Raw genomic sequence first — 22795 nt, forward strand, 5'->3', positions numbered from 1 at the left:
GCAGACGGGGAAGCCTAAGCATTGAACGGTTGTGTTGTTAAAGTGTGAAGTAGGGAACCCTGCGCAGACGGGGAAGCCTAAGCATTGAACGGTTGTGTTGTTAAAGTGTGAAGTAGGGAACCCTGCGCAGACGGGGAAGCCTTAGCATTGAACGGTTGTGTTGTTAAAGTGTGAAGTAGGGAACCCTGCGCAGACGGGGAAGCCTTAGCATTGAACGGTTGTGTTGTTAAAGTGTGAAGTAGGGAACTCTGCGCAGACGGGGAAGCCTTAGCATTGAACGGTTGTGTTGTTAAAGTGTGAAGTAGGGAACCCTGCGCAGACGGGGAAGCCTTAGCATTGAACGGTTGTGTTGTTAAAGTGTGAAGTAGGGAACCCTGCGCAGACGGGGAAGCCTTAGCATTGAACGGTTGTGTTGTTAAAGTGTGAAGTAGGGAACCCTGCGCAGACAGGGAAGCCTTAGCATTGAACGGTTGTGTTGTTAAAGTGTGAAGTAGGGAACTCTGCGCAGACGGGGAAGCCTTAGCATTGAACGGTTGTGTTGTTAAAGTGTGAAGTAGGGAACCCTGCGCAGACAGGGAAGCCTTAGCATTGAACGGTTGTGTTGTTAAAGTGTGAAGTAGGGAACCCTGCGCAGGACCTATGGTCCCATGAGACCGTCTAAATGGCCTTTGAGGGTCTCTTTCTTTACCTATGATTTTATGAGATTGTTTAGATGGCCTTTGGGGTCCCCTTTCCTTACCTATGGCCTTATGAAACCATCTAGATGGTCTTTGAGGGTCCCTTTCCTTATCTATGGTCTTCTGATGGCCTTATGAGATCATCTAGATGGCCTTTGAGGGTCCCTTTCCTTACCGATGGTCTTTGAAGGTCTCTTTGCTTAGCTATGGCCTTATGAGACCATCTAGATGGCTTTTGGAGGTCACATTCCTTACCTATGGTCCTATGAGACTGTCTAGATGGCCTTTGAGGGTCTCTTTCTTTACCTATGGTTTTATGGGATCGTTTAGATGGCCTTTGGGGGCCCCTTTCCTTACCTATGGCCTTATGAAACCATCTAGATGGTCTTTGAGGGCCCCTTTCCTTACCTATGGTCTTCTGATGGCCTGATGAGATCATCTAGATGGCCTTTGAGGGTCCCTTTCCTTACCGATGGTCTTTGAAGGTCTCTTTGCTTAGCTATGGCCTTATGAGACCATCTAGATGGCTTTTGGAGGTCACAGTCCTTACCTATGGTCCTATGAGACGGTCTAGATGGCCTTTGAGGGTCTCTTTCTTTACCTATGGTTTTATGAGATTGTTTAGATGGCCTTTGGGGGCCCCTTTCCTTACCTATGGACTTATGAAACCATCTAGATGGTCTTTGAGGGTCCCTTTCCTTATCTATGGTCTTCTGATGGCCTTATGAGATCATCTAGATGGCCTTTGAGGGTCCCTTTCCTTACCGATGGTCTTTGAAGGTCTCTTTGCTTAGCTATGGCCTTATGAGACCATCTAGATGGCTTTTGGAGGTCACAGTCCTTACCTATGGTCCTATGAGACGGTCTAGATGGCCTTTGAGGGTCTCTTTCTTTACCTATGGTTTTATGAGATTGTTTAGATGGCCTTTGGGGTCCCCTTTCCTTACCTATGGCCTTATGAAACCATCTAGATGGTCTTTGAGGGTCCCTTTCCTTATCTATGGTCTTCTGATGGCCTTATGAGATCATCTAGATGGCCTTTGAGGGTCCCTTTCCTTACCGATGGTCTTTGAAGGTCTCTTTGCTTAGCTATGGCCTTATGAGACCATCTAGATGGCTTTTGGAGGTCACAGTCCTTACCTATGGTCCTATGAGACGGTCTAGATGGCCTTTGAGGGTCTCTTTCTTTACCTATGGTTTTATGAGATTGTTTAGATGGCCTTTGGGGGCCCCTTTCCTTACCTATGGACTTATGAAACCATCTAGATGGTCTTTGAGGGTCCCTTTCCTTATCTATGGTCTTCTGATGGCCTTATGAGATCATCTAGATGGCCTTTGAGGGTCCCTTTCCTTACCGATGGTCTTTGAAGGTCTCTTTGCTTAGCTATGGCCTTATGAGACCATCTAGATGGCTTTTGGAGGTCACAGTCCTTACCTATGGTCCTATGAGACGGTCTAGATGGCCTTTGAGGGTCTCTTTCTTTACCTATGGTTTTATGAGATTGTTTAGATGGCCTTTGGGGGCCCCTTTCCTTACCTATGGACTTATGAAACCATCTAGATGGTCTTTGAGGGTCCCTTTCCTTATCTATGGTCTTCTGATGGCCTTATGAGATCATCTAGATGGCCTTTGAGGGTCCCTTTCCTTACCGATGGTCTTTGAAGGTCTCTTTGCTTAGCTATGGCCTTATGAGACCATCTAGATGGCTTTTGGAGGTCACAGTCCTTACCTATGGTCCTATGAGACGGTCTAGATGGCCTTTGAGGGTCTCTTTCTTTACCTATGGTTTTATGAGATTGTTTAGATGGCCTTTGGGGGCCCCTTTCCTTACCTATGGACTTATGAAACCATCTAGATGGTCTTTGAGGGTCCCTTTCCTTATCTATGGTCTTCTGATGGCCTTATGAGATCATCTAGATGGCCTTTGAGGGTCCCTTTCCTTACCGATGGTCTTTGAAGGTCTCTGCTTAGCTACGGCCTTATGAGACCATCTAGATGGCTTTTGGAGGTCACATTCCTTACCTATGTGATGATTTTGTTGGTGTATGCCCATAAAGGCTGTGTGCCTGTGTGCCTGATGACGTGGTTTCTCCCGCAGACCAAGCTGGAGGACTGCCACACCGTCATTGGGGATCTGCAGCTGGAGCTCAAGAAGGCCAGCAACAAGGTCTGCCACACGGAGCTGCTGCTCAGCCAGGTCTCCCAGAAGGTAAGGGAGGGAGGGAGGGAGGGAGGAGCCTCTCGTGGGTGGCAGCCACGTCCTCACCGTGTTTCTGGTCCTCAACGAGAGTTATCTGGCAGGGAAAGCCCTTCTCTCCTTGCTTCCCATTATTATTATTATTATTATTATTATTATTATTATTATTATTATTATTATTATTATTATTATCACAACAAGATGTGTCCACAGTAGACAAGCTGCTGGCTGTTGTATTGGATCACACATCGGACACTTCCCAAGTTGTTATTATTATTATTATTATTATTATTATTATTATTATTATTTTATTATGACACAGCAAACAAGATAGATATGCTGGATTTCGTATCACAAAATCACAAGTCGAACACTTCCCATTATTATTATTATTATTATTATTATTATTATTTTATTATGACACAGCAAACAAGATAGACATGCTGGATTTCGTATCACAAAATCACAAGTCGAACACTTCCCATTATTATTATTATTATTATTATTATTATTATTATTATTATTACTATTAACAAGATGAATCCACAGCAGACACGTGTGGGTCACACGTCGGACACTTCCCAAGTGTCTGTTATTATTATTATTATTATTATTATTATTATTATTATTATTATTATTATTATTTTATTATGACACAGCAAACAAGATAGATATGCTGGATTTTGTATCACAAAATCACAAGTTGAACACTTCCCATTATTATCATTATTATTATTATTATTATTATTATTATTATTATTATTATTATTATTTTATTATGACACAGCAAACAAGATAGATATGCTGGATTTTGTATCACAAAATCACAAGTTGAACACTTCCCATTATTATTATTATTAGTAGTATTATTATTATTATTATTTTATTATGACACAGCAAACAAGATAGATATGCTGGATTTCGTATCATTATTATTATTATTATTAGTGTCCCACTTTGATCTCTAGATTGTCATGGCAATGAACTAATCTAAATTCTCCGACAGATTTTTTTACACCTGCCACTCCACTCCCCTCTTGTAATTTAACCCCAATTTTACCAACATTTATTATTTAGTGATGCTTTAATTTATTTTAGTCAACTATTAGAGGAGTTTTAGCATAGTGATAAGTGTCTATTGGTCTGTGTGTTTTGGTCTTTTATTGTTGATATTGGTCAGTGGATAAATCAAACAGATCTGTCTATTTTTTCCCCGCTCAGCTTTCCAACAGCGAATCGGTCCAACAGCAGATGGAGTTCCTGAACCGGCAGCTGCTGGTCCTGGGGGAGGTGAACGAGTTGTACCTGGAGCAGCTCCAGCACAAGCACGCCGACACCACCAAGGCATTACTATTATTATTATTATTATTATCTATATATAAATGTAATGTGCATTTTCCCCATGGAGTAAACAACAAAGCCACTGAACCCAATCACACCAAATTTGGCCACAAAAGACATAGTCATCCAAAATATGTCTTTCAATTAAAAAAAACACACAAGAAAAATAAAGTCCAAATTAGGGGAAGAGGAAGACTGTTTTTTCCCCTTGCTGCCAGTTAGAAGGGTAAGCTCCACCCACTTTGTCTCCTAGCAACCCACTCAGCCATTTAATGACGCCCAGGGCCTCTTCACTCAGGCCTCTTCCGCACTACCTATAAAATACAAATTATCTGATTTGAACTGGATTATATGTCAGTGTAGATTCAAGGCCCTTCCACACAGCTATATAAACCTGAATGCCAAGGCAGGATAATCCACAGTATCTGCTTTGAACTGGATTATCTTGAGTCCACACTGCCATATAATCCAGTTCAGCGTGGATTTTATACAGGGGCCTGATATAATCCAGTTCTAAGCAGATAATATAAGATTATAAATATAATATGTAATAATCACTGTAGTATAATAATACAGAACAATTTTCTGGAGAGGCCGTGGGCGGGCTCATGCAAATTTTGTTAATGTGGGTTTTGTGTATTGGTAGTGTTTAAATGAAATTTGTGTCTGGCATGTATTGCATACAGGTTGCATCATCCAGAGTATGCTATAGTCTGTAAAGAGTTAATGACTGAGAAGCTGTGTTGCCCTTGATGTGTCTGGGGAGTATCCAGACTCAAGTGTGTTTGTACATTACTGATTGTGTCAGTTGAGATCTTGCTCTGTTCTGAGTTGGTGTCTGCCTAGAGTGAAAGCCAAGCCTGTGTTCGTCTGCAATTCTGTTTGTCTTGTATAGTAAAACTTTGTATATATTTTTAACATTGTTTCTGACGAATCTTCGTTTCTGCGCTCCATTGACAACATACAACTGCTGCTACGCTGCGAATTACTCTGACAAATTTCGCACAAATGGAGAGCTGTTGTCTCTGGCATGTTGTTTTCCACTAAGAGTTCATCATTCGTCAGCAGTTCCCATCAACCACTTTTCTATCACACTTCAGCAGTTCACCTCCTTTTGTAGTTTCCCAAGCCTCAGTGATCCTTTGGGTGGTGTCTTCGGCCTTACATGGTCCCCGGCCGTACTCCTTTTGTACCATTTCAATCATACTGGCCACCGTATGGGCCGCCAGGGTTGCGCTAACAGCAGGCTCGAGCCGACCGTCTTCTCTTCTCTCCCCGCAGGAAGTGGAGCTCATGCAGGCGGCCTTCCGGAAGGAGCAGGAGCGGGCCAAGGGCTGCCTCCTGCAACAGGCCCAGCAGCTGGAGGCCTCCCAGAAGCGCAACCTGGAGCTGGAGGCCCAGCTGGCCAAGCGGGACCACCTCCTCCTGGAGCAGAAGAAGTACCTGGAGGACGTCAAGCTCAAGGCCAGGTAGCGGGACGCACCAGGGCTTGCGGGGCTGCTAGGGAAACCGAGTCGGGGCCCTTGAGATGCATGAGGGCAGCAGGGCCTTCGTGGGGAGGTGTTTAGATTGTGCTTTTCCTGCCTGGCAGAATAAAGGGGGCTGGACTAGGTGTCCCCTGGGGTGCCTTTCTGATCTCTCCGATTCGATGACCCGCTGCCTCTCCTCCCTCCCAGGGGCCAGTTGCAGGCGGTGGAGGCCCGCTACCAGGCCCAGAAGAAGGTCACACAGACCTTTGAGCTGGAGGTCCTGGATCTCTACGGCCGGCTGGAGAACAACGCGGGGCTGCCGAGGAAGCACGAAGGCGGCGACAACATGGAAAGCGCGGCAGCGGTGACGGCGGCAGAGGAAAGGTACAGCGAGCACCACTCTGCGGGCTTGGCTCTCTCTTGAGTTTGTGTTCGGGATTCCTCTTCTTCAGAAGAGGAGCAGGAAAGTGTTCATGAATCTGAGGGGGAGATTTTGCAAGTACCCACATTTCAGGAGAGGCGAAAGGAAACTGAGCAGAGACTTTGTTCAGCTAGAAATGCAGCCGAGTAATTGGGAACCGTCTTAGCAGCTGTGGGGGAACTCAGGGCTATAAATCAGAAGCAGGTGCAGTCAGCTCTTGCTGGTAACAAACTGACTCTAATGCCTACGCCTTTGCTCCCCTTGTGCCTGCTTCGAGTCTGCACCTGGGAAACTGCTCCTAAGGATTTATTGCTGTTTCTTTGTTTAAAGTAAGACTGCTACTTGATTTGGGAATTGATCAGAGACTTAAGAACTGTCATGCAAATATCCGTCATGTTAAAAACTGGATAAAAGCATCCCCGGCGCAGTCGACTGCATTGTCTGCCATCAGTCTTGCTCTGATTTTATTTGCTGCCAAAGTAAAGAGAGAGACCTAATACGTGATTGTGGAGTTGGTATCGGATAAAAGGTAGAAGATCTTTTCTGCAACCGTGTTTGATTGTAGGTACCACAGAATAGGCCCTAAGAATTTATTTCTTGGTGCAGAGTATAGAGTGCAGGCAAACAAATAGTAGGGCAGGTCCTCAATTTCTGAGGCCTCGCATACGCATATCCAGCTAGCCAAAGGAGTGCCTGAGAATCTACCATCCAGCACTGTTGAGGGCATGCTTTGGAATCGTAGAGCTGTAAAAGCTTGTCTGAGGTTAGGGAATGTGAGGTTGGTTAAATACATAGCCCTTTCGTGGTCGAGAATCATATCATATCCATCAACCACCAAGTACAATTCAGTCGACTTCATTGGTGAGAGTAAGGAACACTGGGATGTCTGTGGTGGAGGAAAAACAAAATCTAGGGTGAAATTTTCCCCGTATGAAAGCCTTCACTTGGGTGGGGTTTGTGAAGGACATGGGCAGGTGCTGGGACATGTTCATGGCGCTCCCTATAACTGGGATGTCTGTGGTGGAGGAAAAACAGGAAATCTGTCAGAGTATTTGCAGCGCAGCAGTAGTTGGATGGAAGCAGTGGAGTGCAGAACGAAGAGACAGACGTTGGTAAAACTATTTACAAAGTTTTACTGTATGCAGCAGTAATCAACACAAACAGATTTGCAGACGACAGACGAACACAGGACTGTTCTGTCCTCCAACAGAACTTGACTCGAACTCTAGGCAGACAGAACTCAACTGAACTGACGCAATCAGTTTGCACAAACACTTGTGTCTGGATACTCCCTAGTTCCAGCCACACATCAAGGTCATCATAGCTTCTTGGCAATTAACTCTTTCCACATTATGGTACATTCTGGATGATGCAATCAGTTGCAATACAAGCATGACACAAATTGCATTTAAACACTATCAATACACAAATCCCACATTAACAAAATCTAGGGTGAAATTGCCTCCCTGACGCTCTCTCCTTCCTTGTCTTAGGAACAGGCTCAGTGGCCCAAAGGACGGCGGCGTTGGCGGCACGGACCCCCTCCTAGTGGGACGCGGCAGCGAAGAGGCCTTGGATCGCAATGGCGAGGCCAAACCCCCCGGCGCTTGGGGCCACGGGGGCGGCAGTGGTGGCAGCGGCGAGGCCCCCTCCCCGGAGAAGCGGGAGAGCAGCAACGGCGAAGGTGGGGGTCCGCCCCGGCGCCTGGCGGTGGGCTCCTTCCCCAGCTCGGAGAGCTTCCTGGGGATGAAGGCGCGGGAGCTGTTCCGGCACAAGAGCGAGGGCCACGCGGCGGAGGAGGAGGGCGGCGGCGGCGGGGGGGCGGGCCCCCCGCTCAGCAGCCTCTGCGGGACCCTCAAGAGCGAACTCTGCAAGGAGGCCCCGCCCCCCAAGACCCCCGAGGGGGAGCCCCTGCCCCTCCTGCTCAGCCCCGGACAGGAGGGCGGCAGCGGAGGGGGCGGGCAGCTCCGCATCATGGACTACGACGACGAGGCCCACCCGCAACACCCGCCACACCCGGATCAGAGCTAGGCCGCCGGAGCAGGAGCAGGACGAGGAGGAGCAGGACCACCGTCTGCCGCAAAGCATTTCCTATTTCTGGCACCGGACGAACCCCGGACACTGGAAGCCCCACGTTGCCCGCCCACTCGCCCCGTTCCACCAGGATGTGGCCCCTCCGGAGTACTGGGATCGGGGACACGCGTGCAACACGGTGGCCGCCCAGCTTCTCTTCCCAGGCCTTTCTTGTCGGCCTCCCTTCGGCCCCCCAACCCCAGCCCCCTAGGGTCTCCTGGAGGGGCTCCTTGACACCTTCTCCTTCCAAATCTCCCAACTCCTTCCCTTTGTCGAATAAGCTGGTAACGGAGCAGCAGCGCCTCCCCAAGGCTTTCCTCGGGTGAAGCGGACAGACGGCGGGTGGGAATCCTGCTGGGGGTGGTCTTCCCGGTATAGGGGCCCCCGAGTGGGGTTGGGGTCCTTTTGTGGGGAGCCGGTGGGGTCCATCCTTCCCTCCCTCTTTTCCTTTCATCTTCCCCTCCTTCCTTCCCCCCCTTCCTTCCTTCCATCCATCCATCCATCCATCCATCATTCCTTCCTTCCTTCCTTCTTTCCTTCCTTCCATCCATCCATCCATCTTTCCTTCCTTCCTTCCTTCCTTCCTTCCTTCCTTCCATCCATCTTTCCTTCCTTCCTTCCTTTTTTCTTTCCTTCCTTCCTTCCTTTTTTCTTTCCTTCCTTCCTTCCATCCTCCCTTCCTCCCTCCCTCCCTCTCTCACTCCCTACTTCTCTCAATTTCTTCCATCTTTCCTTTCTTCCTCCTTTTCTTTTCATCTTTCCTTTCTTCTTTTCTCTCCCTTCCTCTCTTTCCTTCCTTCCTTTGATCCTTCCTTCAGCCCTTCCTCCTTCCATCTTTCCTCCTTCCTTTCCAACTTCCTTTCCTTCCTTTCTCCTTCCCTCCCTCCCTTTCTTCTTTCCTTCCTTCCTTCCTTTCCCCCCTCTCTTTGGGAACTGAATCGTTTGGGTCTTGTTTAAGAAGATGCGGAACGAAGTGCTGGCGGTGGGTGTCCTGTCCCCCTCCCCAGCCCACCCGCCGCTCCATGGGCTCCATCCAGAGGCATTCAACCCTCCCAGTGACGTTCCCCATCCTCCCCAGTACAAGGAATTGGCTCCTGGAGAGGCTTCGGCTTTGTCCCTCCCAAAGCATATCTAAGGAAACTTGGGTCTCCTGGGTGAATTTTCTCTCCGGCCAACGGACCACCGGGATGATGGACGGAGGACACCGGGATGATGGACGGAGGATAACGGCCCGTCCTTCGCTCTTTTCTCAGAATCATGGATGTAGCAAAAAAACAAAAAAGTGCCGTTTGTTGGCAGAAGGGGTCTCATTGGTTCAAGCTGGACTGCTCTTCGGAAGCACGGCCGACGACAGACAGACGACAATGGAAAACGGATGCCGTAAATACGAAATGACGACGTGAAATGGTACTATCTAAGCTAAGAGAGGACTCTTTTGGGGGGAGGGAGGGGGGAGGCCTACGTCAGGGCGGTTCTGCTTGTGTTTAACTGTGAACAAAAAATAAAAGGAAAGCGTATTGTTTTGCACCGGGTGTGCTGGGTGTCTGTGTGTCCCCTTTGGCCCCGCGTCAAGAAAGGTAAGCGTAAAAGACTCATAACGACTAAGGCTCTTTCAGGCAGAGGGAAATCTTTTTTTATCCCACCACTGCCACCACTGTGTAAAGGAGGGTAGTCTAGAAGGCCCAATTAATAACGAATAGATGTCCCAAATAATCAAAGATAACTGCCTCCGATTAGTGGAAATGCAGCCACCACTATGTGGAGAGACACCTTTAAGATTATAAAAGTGCTCAACCACCCAATAGCTCGAAGGAAGCCTTTTACTTTATTCGGTGTTAAAGTGGTAGCGCAATTGTGCTGAGGGAGTCTATAGACGACAGAGGCTTAGATGTTAGAAGAACAATATCAAGTTTATTCAGGTACACAGCTTAGTGGTTACAATGTTTCTCACTTAGAGGTATTCTTATTAACAGTTACAATACTGGAATGAGATGAATCAACTCTCTAAAGTATCACTTCTTTTACTTAAAGTAGTTAAAACTTCTTCCTCTGCTCCTTTTAAACTGTTACTTCAATGGATCTCTGTGAGTCCAGCTGGGATTGGTTCCCAAAGTCTGAAACTTGGACTATCCAGTGACTTCAAACCACAGTCACCCCCGTGATATACTATCACAGATTCTCTGTGCCTTTCCAGGACACAGACTACATTAAAGAAGTCACCAAACTTATTTAAAACCGACTCAAAATGAACAATTGAGTCTCCTTGATCCCATCAATCTGGAATCAGTCTTCCCTGTGCCTCATCAGAGCACAGACTGAGGCTTCACTTTTAAAAACCTCTTCACTTCTCCCCCCCTCTGAGGGCATCCATTCTCAAATGTCAAGGCATTTCTGCCTGGGTTTATCTGTTAAATGCTAAACTTTGTCCCATTGTTTTTGCCAGTTGAAAGGTGAGGCTTGCAAGGGAACGCAATGCAAACTTCGGCTGCCGGAGCTTCACAAGCAAAAGGACTCTTCCGGTGAGTAACAAAATCTTGGTCTAGCAGTTTCTCAAGTCTCTCCTGACACAAAAAAATCACATTGTCAAACATTGTCTGGATTTGTTTCCAAACCTTTGACTGTTGTTGTTGTTGTTATTTTGGCCACCTTTCCATCTTGCCCATCTGCTTTTAGAATGGTGCAGAAATATACGTAACATTATTCCAGGTGAGAAGGTCTGAGCAAAGCCACTGAGCCAAGAGTGTGATGCTGCGGCGAGAAAAGCCAATGCAATTCCAGGCTGCACCGATACAAATATGCATAATATACATAAAAGAGTGAAGCGTGACTTTGACCAATGGGAAAAGGACCTAGGGGTCTTAGTGGACCTCAGTCTTTTACATCTGGACACTAGACTCCTATTGCTGCAGCCTAGAATTGCATTGGCCTGTTTCGCTGCAGCATCACACTCTTGGCTCATGTCTAGCTTATGGCCTATTAAAGACTCCGCGGTCCCTTTCCCATTGGTCAAGCCAAGCCTCTCTCATCTATAATGTGTATTTGTATTGCTGCAGCCTAGAATTGCATTGGCCTGTTTCGCTGCAGCATCGCACTCTTGACTCATGTCGGGGTCTCCTGAGACTCCAAGAATCCATTCATATAAATATAAACTATTTTCAAACTTTCGTGTATGATTTCCTTCAGTCTGGATACTAGACTCTTATGTATATACAGCCTGGAGTTGCATTGGCCGGTATCACTGCAGCATCATGTTGTTGTTGTTGTTGTTGTTATCTTTGTCCCTACCCTGCTTTATCTCTCCCGATAATAAATAATGATACATTTTATTTATTAATATAATCTAGTTAAAATCAGATAATCTGTATTTTATCGGCAGTGTGGAAGAGGCCTAAGTGAGGCCTAACTCTGCCTGTCCCCTGGGCTGAGTGGGTTGCTTGGAGACCAAGTGGGCGGAGCTTAGCCTTCTAACTGGCAGCAATTGGATAAAAACTATTATTCCTCTCCCTCTAATTAGGAATTTATTTTTCTTTTCCTTTTGTTGTATGAACGTAGAGGCATGGATGAGGGGTTGTGCTGCCAAGTTTAGTGTTTCTGGGGTGTATAGTTTTGTTGCTTTGTCCTAGGCTGAAATTTCATTACTCTTCTATATATATATAAAAGGGTAATGGAGTCACGGCACCGGACAAAACAACTAAACTAAACGCCCCACAACCTCGAAACTTGACAGCACAACCTCTCATCCACGCCTCTACGTTCATACAACAAAAGAAAAGAAAAATTAAGTCCTAGCCACAGCAACGCGTAGCCGGGCACAGCTAGTTTATATATATATAGATATGTTTGCATTGACGTAGCCTTGAATCACATTGTCCCATTTCGCTGCCCCGAAACGAAGGATTGCTAGATTTGCGTTGTGAACAAATCCCTAGAACAGTTGGGACCTTTTTTTTGGCCCAGGAGAAACCCGGCGCTTCAAACTTTTCATCTCTTTTTGTACGGAAAGCGAGCGCCTCTCTCTTCCTTCCCCAGTTTGCTTGCTATTCGAGGGGCTGCTCACAACGATTAAATATGTATCGGAAGGTGCCGGCGGGCGCGAGAGGAAAAGAGAAAAATAAATTGCCTTGGCTGGCTTTCTAGTGCTAAGCAGGGCGGAATGCTGGGTCGCTCCATAAACAGCACCATAAATAATGAACATTTTGTGCTCTAAGAGCCGGGAAAAGGCTCAATTATTCATTCGCTCCTTGCCCTGAATCGAGAGAAGCGCCCGGTGCATCTTAAACCGACTGCTTCGTTAAAGGGAGGCTTTGCTTTTTTTAGGGCAAAGGAGTTTCGGTGGGGATTTTTTGCCCTTTTAATGCTTGCAGGTGCTTTTTGGATTGGTTTTGGATTGGTTATTTAGACCCCGTAATTCATGGTTAAGAAAGAAAAAGTCCAACACTTTGCACCTTGATGCAGTCCTTTCCGCAATTCTGATTTTATGTCTGTGTAGGTTTAGCCTCATTAGCCGGGTGCGACTATTGTGTGAAGAAAACAAACATCTACCTTTGATTCTTCGATTTTTGTAGCCTCATTAGCCGCTTTGGGGAAAAAGTGGTACATAAAATGCCTTATTTCATCACGTAATAGTCACACTTCCCCCCTTTTCCATCGAAAAAGAAGGGTGCGACTATTGCGTGAAGAAAACAAAACATCTACCTTTGATTCCTCGGATTTTTTGGATGCTGTTTTTTAATAATAAAAATAATAATAATAAGCCGTAAAAAAGGAGGAGGAGGAGGAAGGGCTCAGCCTCAAACAAACAGCTTTGTTTCAGTTGGTCGGTTTGTTTTTTAAATGTTGGGTGGAAGGAAAGAAGGAAGGAAGAAAAAGATGGAAAGAGAAGGGATGGATGGATGGATGGATGGAAGGAAGGAAGGAAGGAAAGAAGGAAGAGATGGAAAGAGAAGGAAGGAGGGAAAAGATGGAAAATAAGGGATGGATGGATGGATAGAAGGAAGGAAGGAAGAGATGGAAAGGGAGGGAAGGAAAGAAGGAAGGAAGAAAAAGATGGAAAATAAGGGATGGATGGATAGAAGGAAGGAAAGAAAGAAAGAAGGAAGAGATGGAAAGGGAGGGAAGGAAAGAAGGAAGGAAAAAAGATGGAAAGAGAAGGGATGGATGGATGGATAGAAGGAAAGAAGGAAGAGATGGAAAGGGAGGGAAGGAAAAAAGGAAGGAAGGAAAAGATGGAAAGAGAAAGAAGGAAGGAAAAGATGGAAAATAAGGGATGGATGGATGGATGGAAGGAAGGAAGGAAGGAAAGAAGGAAGGAAGGAAAAGATGGAAAGAGAAGTGATGGAAGGAAAGAAGGAAGAGATGGAAAGGGAGGGAAGGAAAGAAGGAAGAAAAGATGGAAAGAGAAGGGATGGAAGGAAAGAAAGAAAGGAAAAGATGGAAAGGAAGGGAAGAAGGAAGGGAGAGAGGGAGGGAGGAAAAGATGGAAAAAAAGAAAGAAAAGACTGAAAGAGAACGGAACAAGAAAGGAAGGAAGTGAGCAGGGAATGATGATGATGATGATGATTTATGCCGTGCTTTTTCTCTCCACAAGGAAACTCAGAACAGCTGGAAGAAGGAAGGACGGAAGGAAGGAAAGGGGAATCAGCCCTGGACGGCTCTGCAACTATTTTGTGTTCCTCGCACAATAGTCGCCGGGCACGTTGGGGCTGATTCCCCTTCCCTCTCCAAGGCAAGGAAGTTTACAAAATTGTAAAATTGAGGTCCCTGGAGCTCTGCTTTTCCCTCCTCCTCTCTTCAAAGCTTTTTACAAAAATCTGAAATGGAGGTTTTCGATGGAAGCAGGGAAGATCCGAGTTCCAGACACGTCCATTTCGGGTTGTTCAAACGGCCATAAGGCCCCGGAGGAAGAAGGGAAGAGAGGAGCTCCAGAGAATTCATAGTTTTAAAACTGCCTTTGCCTTCCGAGAGAGAAAGGATGGATCAGCCCAAAAAAACTTTGTGACTATTTTGTGTTCCTCGCATAAGAGTCGCAGAGCCCTTTGGGGCCGATTTCCCCAAATTATACGTCGGAGGAAAGAGGGAAGGACTGACTGACTTCCACAACCTCCGTTTCCGGTTTTTAAAATTGCCTTGACTTCAGAGAAGCAAGGAAGAAGGAATCGGCCCTGAACGGCTCTGCGACTATTACGTGAGGAAATACCAGAAATACCAAAAAAAAATTGCCACCCCACGGAAATGGGTGTACGACTATTGAAAATTATACATTGGAGGAAAGAGGGAAGGACTGACTTCCGCAACCTCCATTTCCAGTTTTTAAAATTGCCTTGACTTCAGAGAAGCAAGGAAGAGCGAATCGGCCCTGAATGGCTCTGCGACTATTACGTGAGGAACACAGAATTACTCATTTTTTCCGCCATCCCACGGAAATGGGTGTTCAATTATTGCAGTGACTGATATGTGATGAAATACGGGCGTTGTGATGCTGGTGGTGGTGGTGGCGGCGATGTCCCCCCACTCACCCCGGCCCCCCGGCCCCCCTCTCCCTCTCCCAATGAGCCGCCATGCGTGCACAGGGGAAATGGCTTTATTCAGAAGCATCTTCCGCAAAAAAGACAGGAGCTAAGTAGCCTGTGGGGAGGGAGGGGAAAAGAGCCATCAGACCCCCGAGCTCAGCCTTTCCGCCCCAGATCTCCCCTCTGGACCCCCGTCCCTCGCGTGGGTGGGTCTCGGGGCCCGGGAGGACTGGCCAACGCGGTCCCGTCAAAGTGCAGACCCTGCGGCTTCCCCCTAAGGTCCCCTTCTCTGTGATGCAGGAAAGGGCATGACGGAAACCAGTACAGGGAGACTCTCTTTTAATTGTGGCGTTTTCTCTCTTTCCTTCCTTCCTCTCTGCTAGGTGAGTGTGTCTTATAAGGCGCTCTTGCCCGGCGGCTTCCAGGGCCCGTCCAGGAACTTGCGGATGGCCCTCCCGAGGCCCCCCATGGCCGCCAGCTTAGCCTCCCCCCTCCGCTCCCGCCGCCGGGCCGCCTTCTCCGTCAGGCTCAGGGTGGTCTGGGCGGCCGCCTCGGCCACGAAGGGGGGCATCCCTCGCCGGGGCCCCACGTTCAGGTTGGGCAGCTCCGGCTGCTGGTAGACGGCCGCCCGCCGGGAACTCACGCTCTGCATCATGTGGCGGGGCAGCTTCTCGCTGTGGGCCACCCACTCCTTCATGCAGTCCAGCACCACCGGGATCAGGCTCACCACCCCGCCGTAGTGGTTGCGGGCCTCGTCGCAGCTCAGGTGGTTCACCACGTCGTGCGGGTACCTGGGCGGAAGGGGCGGAAGGGTTGGAACCCGGCGAGTTCTTCAGTCTCACGCCATATTCCATGGCATGAGTCACACTCGTTTTAAAAAGGGAGGAGTGCGACTATTATGCGAGGAAAAAAGTCTGGCTTTTGCGGGCACCTGGTAGAAGGGTTGGAACTCAGATTGTCCTGCCTAGGCTCACAGTCCTCATCAAGGACATTCTGTATTCCATGGCATGAGTCACACTCGTTTTAAAAAGGGGAGGTGCGACTATTATGCAAGGAAAAACGCCTGCTTTTTGCAGGGTGGAAGAGTTGGAACTCAGATTGTCCTGCCCAGGCTCATGGTCCTCATCGAGGAAATGCTCACGCCATATTCCATGGCATGAGTCACACTCATTTTAAAAAAGGGAGGAGTGCGACTATTATGTGAGGAAAAAAGTCTGCTTTTTGTAGGGTGGAAGAGTTGGAACTCAGATTGTCCTGCCCAGGCTCACAATCCTCATCAAAGACATTCTGTATTCCATTGTACGAGTCACACTCATTTTAAAAAGGAGAGGGGTGCGACTATTATGTGAGGAAAAAAGTCTGCTTTTTGTGGGCACCTGGGTAGAAGGGTTGCATGAGTCACACTCATTTTAAAACGGGGAGGAGTGCGACTATTATGCGAGGGAAAAAGTCTGCTTTTTGCAGGGTAGAAGAGTTGGAACTCAGATTGTCCTGCCCAGGCTCACAGTCCTCATCAAGGACATTCTGTATTCCATTGTACGAGTCACACTCATTTTTAAAAAGGGGAGGAGTGCGACTATTATGCGAGGAAAAAAGTCTGCTTTTTGCAGGGTGGAAGAGTTGGAACTCAGATTGCTCTGCCTAGGCTCCTGGTCCTCATCGAGGAAATGCCATATTCCATAGCATAACAGTCGCACTCATTAGAAAAGAGGTGGTGCGACTATTATGCGAGGAAAAAGTGCCTTTTGCGGGTACCTGGGTGAAAGGCGGCAGAAGGGTTGGAACCCAGCCAGGCTCAGGGTCATCACTGAGGAAATTCTGTATTCCATTAAAAAGGAGGGGTGCGACTATTATGCAAGGAAAAACCACCTGCCCTGGGGATCTCGGCCCACCTACTTGGCTCGGACAGCGCTGAGGTCGTTGCTGTGGCTGACCAGGGTCTTGCACCGGTCCAGGAGGGCATTGGTGGTGGCGTTGCCCGAGTGGAGGGCCTCCAGGCGCTGGCACAGCCGGCTCAGGTCAGCGCAGATGCTCAGGAACATCAGCAGGATCCGCCTGTCGGTCGTGTTGTTGCAGTAGTGGTCCGTGTACGTCTGCACCTGTGCCGAGGCGAGGCGTGGGGTTCACGTGGCCACCCTGGGCCACCCTCCCAGTGGGTCTGGGACACCTTTGGCCCAGGGAAGGTGGCTGGGAGAAGCCCCGGGCGGCCTCCACCAAGGCCCACCTGCCCGGAAGGAAAGCTCACCTGCCGCAGAGGACGGTTTCCCTGCCATTAAGGCCCACCTGCCCCTAAGGAAAGCCCACTTGCTCTAAATGAAGTCTCACCTGTCCCAAAGCATTCCCTGCCTCAAAGCCAAGACAAGGACAGGTGAGCCTCAAAGGAAGGCTCACCTGTCCCAAAGGTTCACCTGCCCCATAGGCCCACCTGAGCCCAAAAGAAGGCTCACCTGTCGCCAAGCATCGCCTGCCCTAAAGTCTCACCTGCCCCAAAGGAAAGCTCACCTGCCACAAAGAGAGCCATTAAGGTTCTCTTGCCCCAAAGGCCCACCTGCCCCCAAGCATTCCCTGCCCCAAAGCCAAGAGAGGGACAGGTGAGCCTCAAAGGAAGGCTCACCTGTCCTAAATGCTCACCTTCTCCAAAGGCCCACCTGCACCCAAAGGAAGGCTCACCTGTTGCCAAGCATTCCCTGCCCCAAAGCCAAGACAGGGGCAGGTGAGCCTCAAAAGAAGGCTCACCTGTCCCAAATGCTCACCTGCCCCTAATGCTCACCTGTGCCCAAAGGAAGGCTCACCTGTCCCCAAGCACTCTGCCCTCAAAGGCTCACCTGCCTCAAAAGACGGCTTCTTTTCCCCAAAGGCTCACCTGTCCCCAAGGAAGGCTCCCTGCCTCCAAAGGTTTTCTTGCTCTAAACGAAGGCTCACCTGTCCCAAAGTATTCCCTGCCCCCAAAGCCAAAGCAGGGACAGGTGAGCCTCAAAGGAAGGCTCACCTGCCCCATATAGGATGGCTTTCCTTCCCTAAAGATCCTCGTGCCCCAAAGGCTCACCTGTCCCCAAGCACTCTGCCCTCAAAGGCTCACCTGCCTCAAAAGACGGCTTCTTTTCCCAAAGTCTCACCTGTCCCCAAGGAAGGCTCCCTGCCTCCAAAGGCTTTCTTGCTCTAAAGGAAGGCTCACCTGTCCCAAAGTATTCCCTGTCCCCAAAGCCAAGACAGGGACAGGTGAGCCTTCCTTTAAGGCTCACCTGCCCCATAGGATGGCTCTCCTTCCCTAAAGGTCCTCGTGCCCCAAAGGCCCACCTGCGCCCAAAGGAAGGCTCACCTGTCCCCAAGCTCACCTGTCCCCAAGCTCACCTGTCCCCAAGCCTTCCCTGCCCCAGAGGCCCACCTGCCCGTCCCCAAGGAAGGAGGCTCACCTGCCCGATGCTGGAGATGGGCTTGATCTTGTCGTGGGCGTTCTCCCTGGAGTGCTCCAGGGCCGCGATGAAGGTGAACTGCTGCTGCTGGAAGACCTTGTAGGTCTGCTCGATGTTGCGAAGGCTCTCCTTGATCTCGTTCATCTTCGCCCCCTCCTGCGCAGGATGGTGAGAGAAAAAGGGAGGGAACCGTCAAAGCCCTCCCGGCAGAGGGCCACCCGGCCTCGGTTTCAAAGCACCATCGCGACGGGAGCCAAGCCAAAGGCGGGCCTGGGACAACTTTGGCCCTCCCTCCTGCCAGGTGTTTTGGACTCCAACTCCCACAATATTTAATATTAATAATAATATAACATATAATACAACTAGCTGTGCCTGGCCACGCGTTGCTGTGGCAAAGTGGTGGTGGTATTGGTTAAAAATTGTGTCATTTTTATTTGACGTTATTTGTATTTTTTAAAATAAATTTTATTGTAAGTTATCTTTTTATTATATTTTATTATTTTCTTGTATTATTTTTAGTTATTTTCTGTTATAGTATTTTATTGTATTAATTTTTTGGGGGTTTTAATTATTATTTAGTGTTTTTTATTATTTTTTATTGGGTTGCTAGGAGACCAAGTTGGAGGAGCTTAGCCTTCTAACTGGCAGCAATTGGATAAAAACAATTATTCCTCTCCCTCTAATTAGGACTTTATTTTTCTTTTCTTTTTGTTGTATCAACCTAGAGGCGTGGATGATGGGTTGTGTTGTCAAATTTTGAGGTTGGGGAGGCTGTAGTTTTGTTGTTTTGTCCGCTACCGTGATGCCATCACTCTTTTATATATATAGATAATACAATAATAGAACATATATCTCCCTGGGGGAGAAGAGGGGTATATAAATAAAATAAATAAAATAGTGTATTTATATCTATATTGTTATATATTATTAATGTAATAATTCTATACAAGCTTACAAGTTATATGTACGTACAATATAATATATTATTAGCATAGCATAATATAGGCATTATAATTACTATCTTGTACCATACCACTAAGCTGCAATATTATAACAGTAGTAATATTACATGTAATATATAACATACAATTATAATAAGTGTATTATGTTATAATATTATTATCAATAATATATACAGTAGAGTCTCACTTATCCAACATAATCGGGCCGGCAGAATGTTGGATAAGCGAATGTTGGATAAGTGAGACTCTACTGTAATATATAACAGACAATTATAACAGTGTATTATTATTATATTGTATTACGTTATAATATTATTATCAATAATATATACAGTAGAGTCTCACTTATCCAACATAAACGGACCGGCAAAATGTTGGATAAGCGAATGTTGGATAAGTGAGACTCTACTGTAATATACAACATACAATTATAACAGTGTATTATTATTATTATTATTATTATTATTATTATTATTATATTGTATTATGTTATAATATTATTATCAATAATATATACAGTAGAGTCTCACTTATCCAACATAAACGGACCGGCAAAATGTTGGAGAAGCGAATGTTGGATAAGTGAGACTCTACTGTAATATACAACATACAATTATAACAGTGTATTATTATTATTATTATTATTATTATTATTATTATATTGTATTATGTTATAATATTATTATCAATAATATATACAGCAGAGTCTCACTTATCCACCATAAACGGGCCGGCAGAATGTTGGATAAGCGAATATGTTGGATAATAAGGAGAGATGAAGGAAAAGCCTTTTAAACATCAAAATAGGTTATGATTTTACAAATGAAGCACCAAAACATCATGTTATACAACAAATTTGACAGAAAAAGTAGTTCAATACGCAGTAATGTTATGTTGTAATTACTGTATTTACGAATTTAGCACCAAAATATCACCATGCATTGAAAACATTGACTACTAAAATGCGTTGGATAATCCAGAACGTTGGATAAGTGAGACTCTACTGTATATTGTTATATATTATTAATATATTAATTCTATCATACTGAATTATATCTATATATATATAAAAAGTAATGTACGTTTGTAGGACTGAATAAACAACAAAACCACTGAACCAAATCACACCAAATTTGGCCACAAAAGACAGAGTCATCCAATCTATGCATATCACAATGCATTGAAAACACTGACTACAAAAATGCGTTGGATAATCCAGAATGTTGGATAAGTGAGAATCTACTGTAAGTCGATATAAATAAAATAATATAACAAAATATATAATTAATGTAATTAAAATAGTATAATACATGGTATAATTCATGTAATAAAATAGTATAACGAAATGTATAATTCAATGTAAATAAGATATATAAAATAGTATAATAAATTATATAATATAGTATAAATTATATGAATGTAATAAAATAGTATAAATTATATAATGAATGTAATAGCAGCATAACAAAATATATAATTCAATGTAAATAAGATATAAAAAATAGTATAAAATATATATAAATATAATGAACTAGTATAACAAAATATATAATTTGATATAAATAAAACAATATAACAAAATATATAATTAATGTAATTAAAATAGTATAGTACATGATATAATTCATTTACTAAAATAGTACAGTAGAGTCTCGCTTATCCAACGTTCTGGATTATCCAATGCATTTTTGTAGTCCATGTTTTCAATACATCGTGATATTTTGGTGCTAAATTCGTAAATACAGTAATTACTACATAGCATTAATGTGTAATGAACTACTTCTTCTTTCAGATTTGTTGTATTACATGATGTTTTGGTGCTTAATGTGTAAAATCATAACCTAATTTGATGCTTAATAGGCTTTTTTCTTAATCCCTCCTTATTATCCAAGATATTCGCTTATCCAAGCTTGTGCCGGCCCATTTAGCTTGGATAAGTGAGACTCTACTGTATAATGAAATGGTATAACAAAATATATAATTTGGTATAAAGTAATATAACAAAATATATAATTAATGTAATTAAAATAGTATAATAAATGATCTAATTCATGCAATAAAATAATATAATGAAATAGTATAACAAAATATATAATTCAATGTAAATAAGATATATAAAATAGTATAAAATATATGTAAATATAATGAACTAGTATAACAAAATATATAATTTGATATAAATAAAATAATATAACAAAATATATAATGTAATTAAAATAGTACAGTAAATGATCTAATTCATGTAATAAAATAGTATAATGTAAAAAATAGCATAATACACAATTCAGTGTAAATAATATATGTAAAATAGTATAATATATATATAAATATAATGAACTAGCATAACAAAATATATAATTTGATATAAATGAAATAATATAACAAAATATATAATTAATGTAATTAAAATAGTATAATAAATTACGTAATTCATGTAATAAAATAGTATAAGGAAATGTATAATTCAATATAATTAATACAGTAGAGTCTCACTTATCCAACGTTCTGGATTATCCAATGCATTTTTGTAGTCAGTGTTTTAAATACATCGTGATATTTTGGAGCTAAATTCGTAAATACAGTAATTACTACATAGCATTACTGCGTATTGAACTACTTTTTCTGTCAAATTTGTTGTCTAACATGATGTTTTGGTGCTTGATTTGTAAAATCATAACCTAATTTGATGTTTAATAGGCATTTTTCATAATCCCTCCTTATTATCCAACATATTTGCTTATCCAACATTCTGGCGGCCCGTTTATGTTGGATAAGTGAGACTCTACTGTATATACAGTGTAATGAAATGAAATAGTATAACAAAATACATAATTTGATACAAATAAAACAACAAAATATATATTATTATTAAAATAGTATAAAGTATATAATGTAAAAAATAGCATAATACACAATTCAGTGTAAATAATATATATATATAATAGTATAAAAATATATAAATATAATGAACTAGTATAACAAAATATATAATTAATGTAATTAAAATAGTATAATAAATTATCTAATTCATGTAATAAAATGGTACAGTAGAGTCTCACTTATCCAACGTAAACGGGCCGGCAGAACGTTGGATAATAAGGAGAGATTAAGGAAAAGCCTATTAAACTTCAAATTAGGTTATGATTTTACAAATTAAGAACCAAAACATCATGTTAGACGACAAATTTTACTGAAAATACTATGTAGTAATTACTGTTTTTACAAATGTAGCACCAAAATATCATGATACATTGAAAACATTGACTACAAAAATGCGTTGGATAATCCAGAACGTTGGATAAGCGAGACTCTACTGTATATTGAAAGGTATAATTCAATATCATTAATATACTGATAGTCTATCACGAGCCTAGGCGCCATGAATAGCCACAGAATACCAGGTAGACTGGTGACAATACAGGTGTGATTCTGGCCTCCAAAGGGGTGAAGACTCCGCCGCGGTGAGGGAGGGAGCCGTTGAGAAGGCCCGTCCCCTCCGGACTACAAGTCCCAGGCTCCTCCTGGCGCGCCTGCCGGGCGGGGGGAGGGCCGTGCGTCCCGGGCGGCGCTGGGAGTCGTAGTCCCTCCTACCTTGCCTCCGAGCCCCGATCGCGCATGTCCCTCCGCCTCTCCCGCCGGCGCTCCGCCCCTTTCCTTTGGGCAGAGAGAGAGAGGCGCAATTGTTACTTTCGCGTTGCCGGGGCAACGGGGGCGTGGCCTGCTCGCGCTTCT

General features: G+C 44.7%; 2 protein-coding genes across 12 annotated transcripts in view; one reads left to right on the forward strand and one right to left on the reverse strand.

Moving 5' to 3' along the window:
- Positions 1 to 9706, forward strand: part of tsc1 (TSC complex subunit 1) — a 38933-nt gene extending 29227 nt beyond the window's left edge. For all 6 annotated transcript variants that reach the window (XM_062959181.1, XM_062959180.1, XM_062959179.1 and 3 more), the window contains 5 exons: positions 2777 to 2887; positions 4097 to 4219; positions 5498 to 5685; positions 5893 to 6069; positions 7600 to 9706. In XM_062959181.1, the coding sequence (XP_062815251.1) occupies positions 2777 to 2887; positions 4097 to 4219; positions 5498 to 5685; positions 5893 to 6069; positions 7600 to 8137 (1137 nt within the window). In that variant the 3' untranslated portion in view covers positions 8138 to 9706. The remainder of the gene's footprint in view (positions 1 to 2776; positions 2888 to 4096; positions 4220 to 5497; positions 5686 to 5892; positions 6070 to 7599) is intronic.
- A 364-nt stretch (positions 9707 to 10070) lies between these two features.
- On the reverse strand, positions 10071 to 22773 carry spaca9 (sperm acrosome associated 9). Of its 6 annotated transcripts, none has more exons than XM_062959199.1 (5): positions 22655 to 22773; positions 18102 to 18257; positions 16585 to 16787; positions 15332 to 15479; positions 10071 to 10740 (listed from the first exon to the last, which is right to left on the reverse strand). In XM_062959199.1, the coding sequence occupies exons 2-5, from the start codon at positions 18243 to 18245 to the stop codon at positions 10588 to 10590; spliced, it is 648 nt and encodes a 215-aa protein (XP_062815269.1). In that variant the 5' UTR covers positions 18246 to 18257; positions 22655 to 22773; the 3' UTR covers positions 10071 to 10587. The 6 variants fall into 6 exon arrangements, with proteins under 6 accessions (XP_062815269.1, XP_062815270.1, XP_062815266.1 ...); XM_062959200.1 differs by lacking the exon at positions 10071 to 10740 and adding an exon at positions 14744 to 14803; XM_062959196.1 differs by lacking the exon at positions 10071 to 10740 and having other exon boundaries at positions 14744 to 15479.
- Between the last annotated feature and the right edge of the window lie 22 nt (positions 22774 to 22795).

Source organism: Anolis carolinensis, unplaced genomic scaffold, assembly GCF_035594765.1.
Source record: "Anolis carolinensis isolate JA03-04 unplaced genomic scaffold, rAnoCar3.1.pri scaffold_7, whole genome shotgun sequence".
Lineage (NCBI taxonomy): Eukaryota > Metazoa > Chordata > Lepidosauria > Squamata > Dactyloidae > Anolis > Anolis carolinensis.

What these genes read in the sequence shown, in the direction of transcription:
- spaca9 (XM_062959196.1), bottom strand. Translation starts at nt 18,245, where the DNA reads ATGAACGAGATCAAGGAGAGCCTTCGCAACATCGAGCAGACCTACAAG. An exon ending in CCATCTCCAGCATCGGGCAG is followed by an intron (nt 16,788 to 18,101) that starts GTGAGCCTCCTT and finishes GCCTCGGCACAG; the next exon opens with GTGCAGACGTACACGGACCA. An exon ending in CTCAGCGCTGTCCGAGCCAA is followed by an intron (nt 15,480 to 16,584) that starts GTAGGTGGGCCG and finishes CCTTCCGCCCAG; the next exon opens with GTACCCGCACGACGTGGTGA.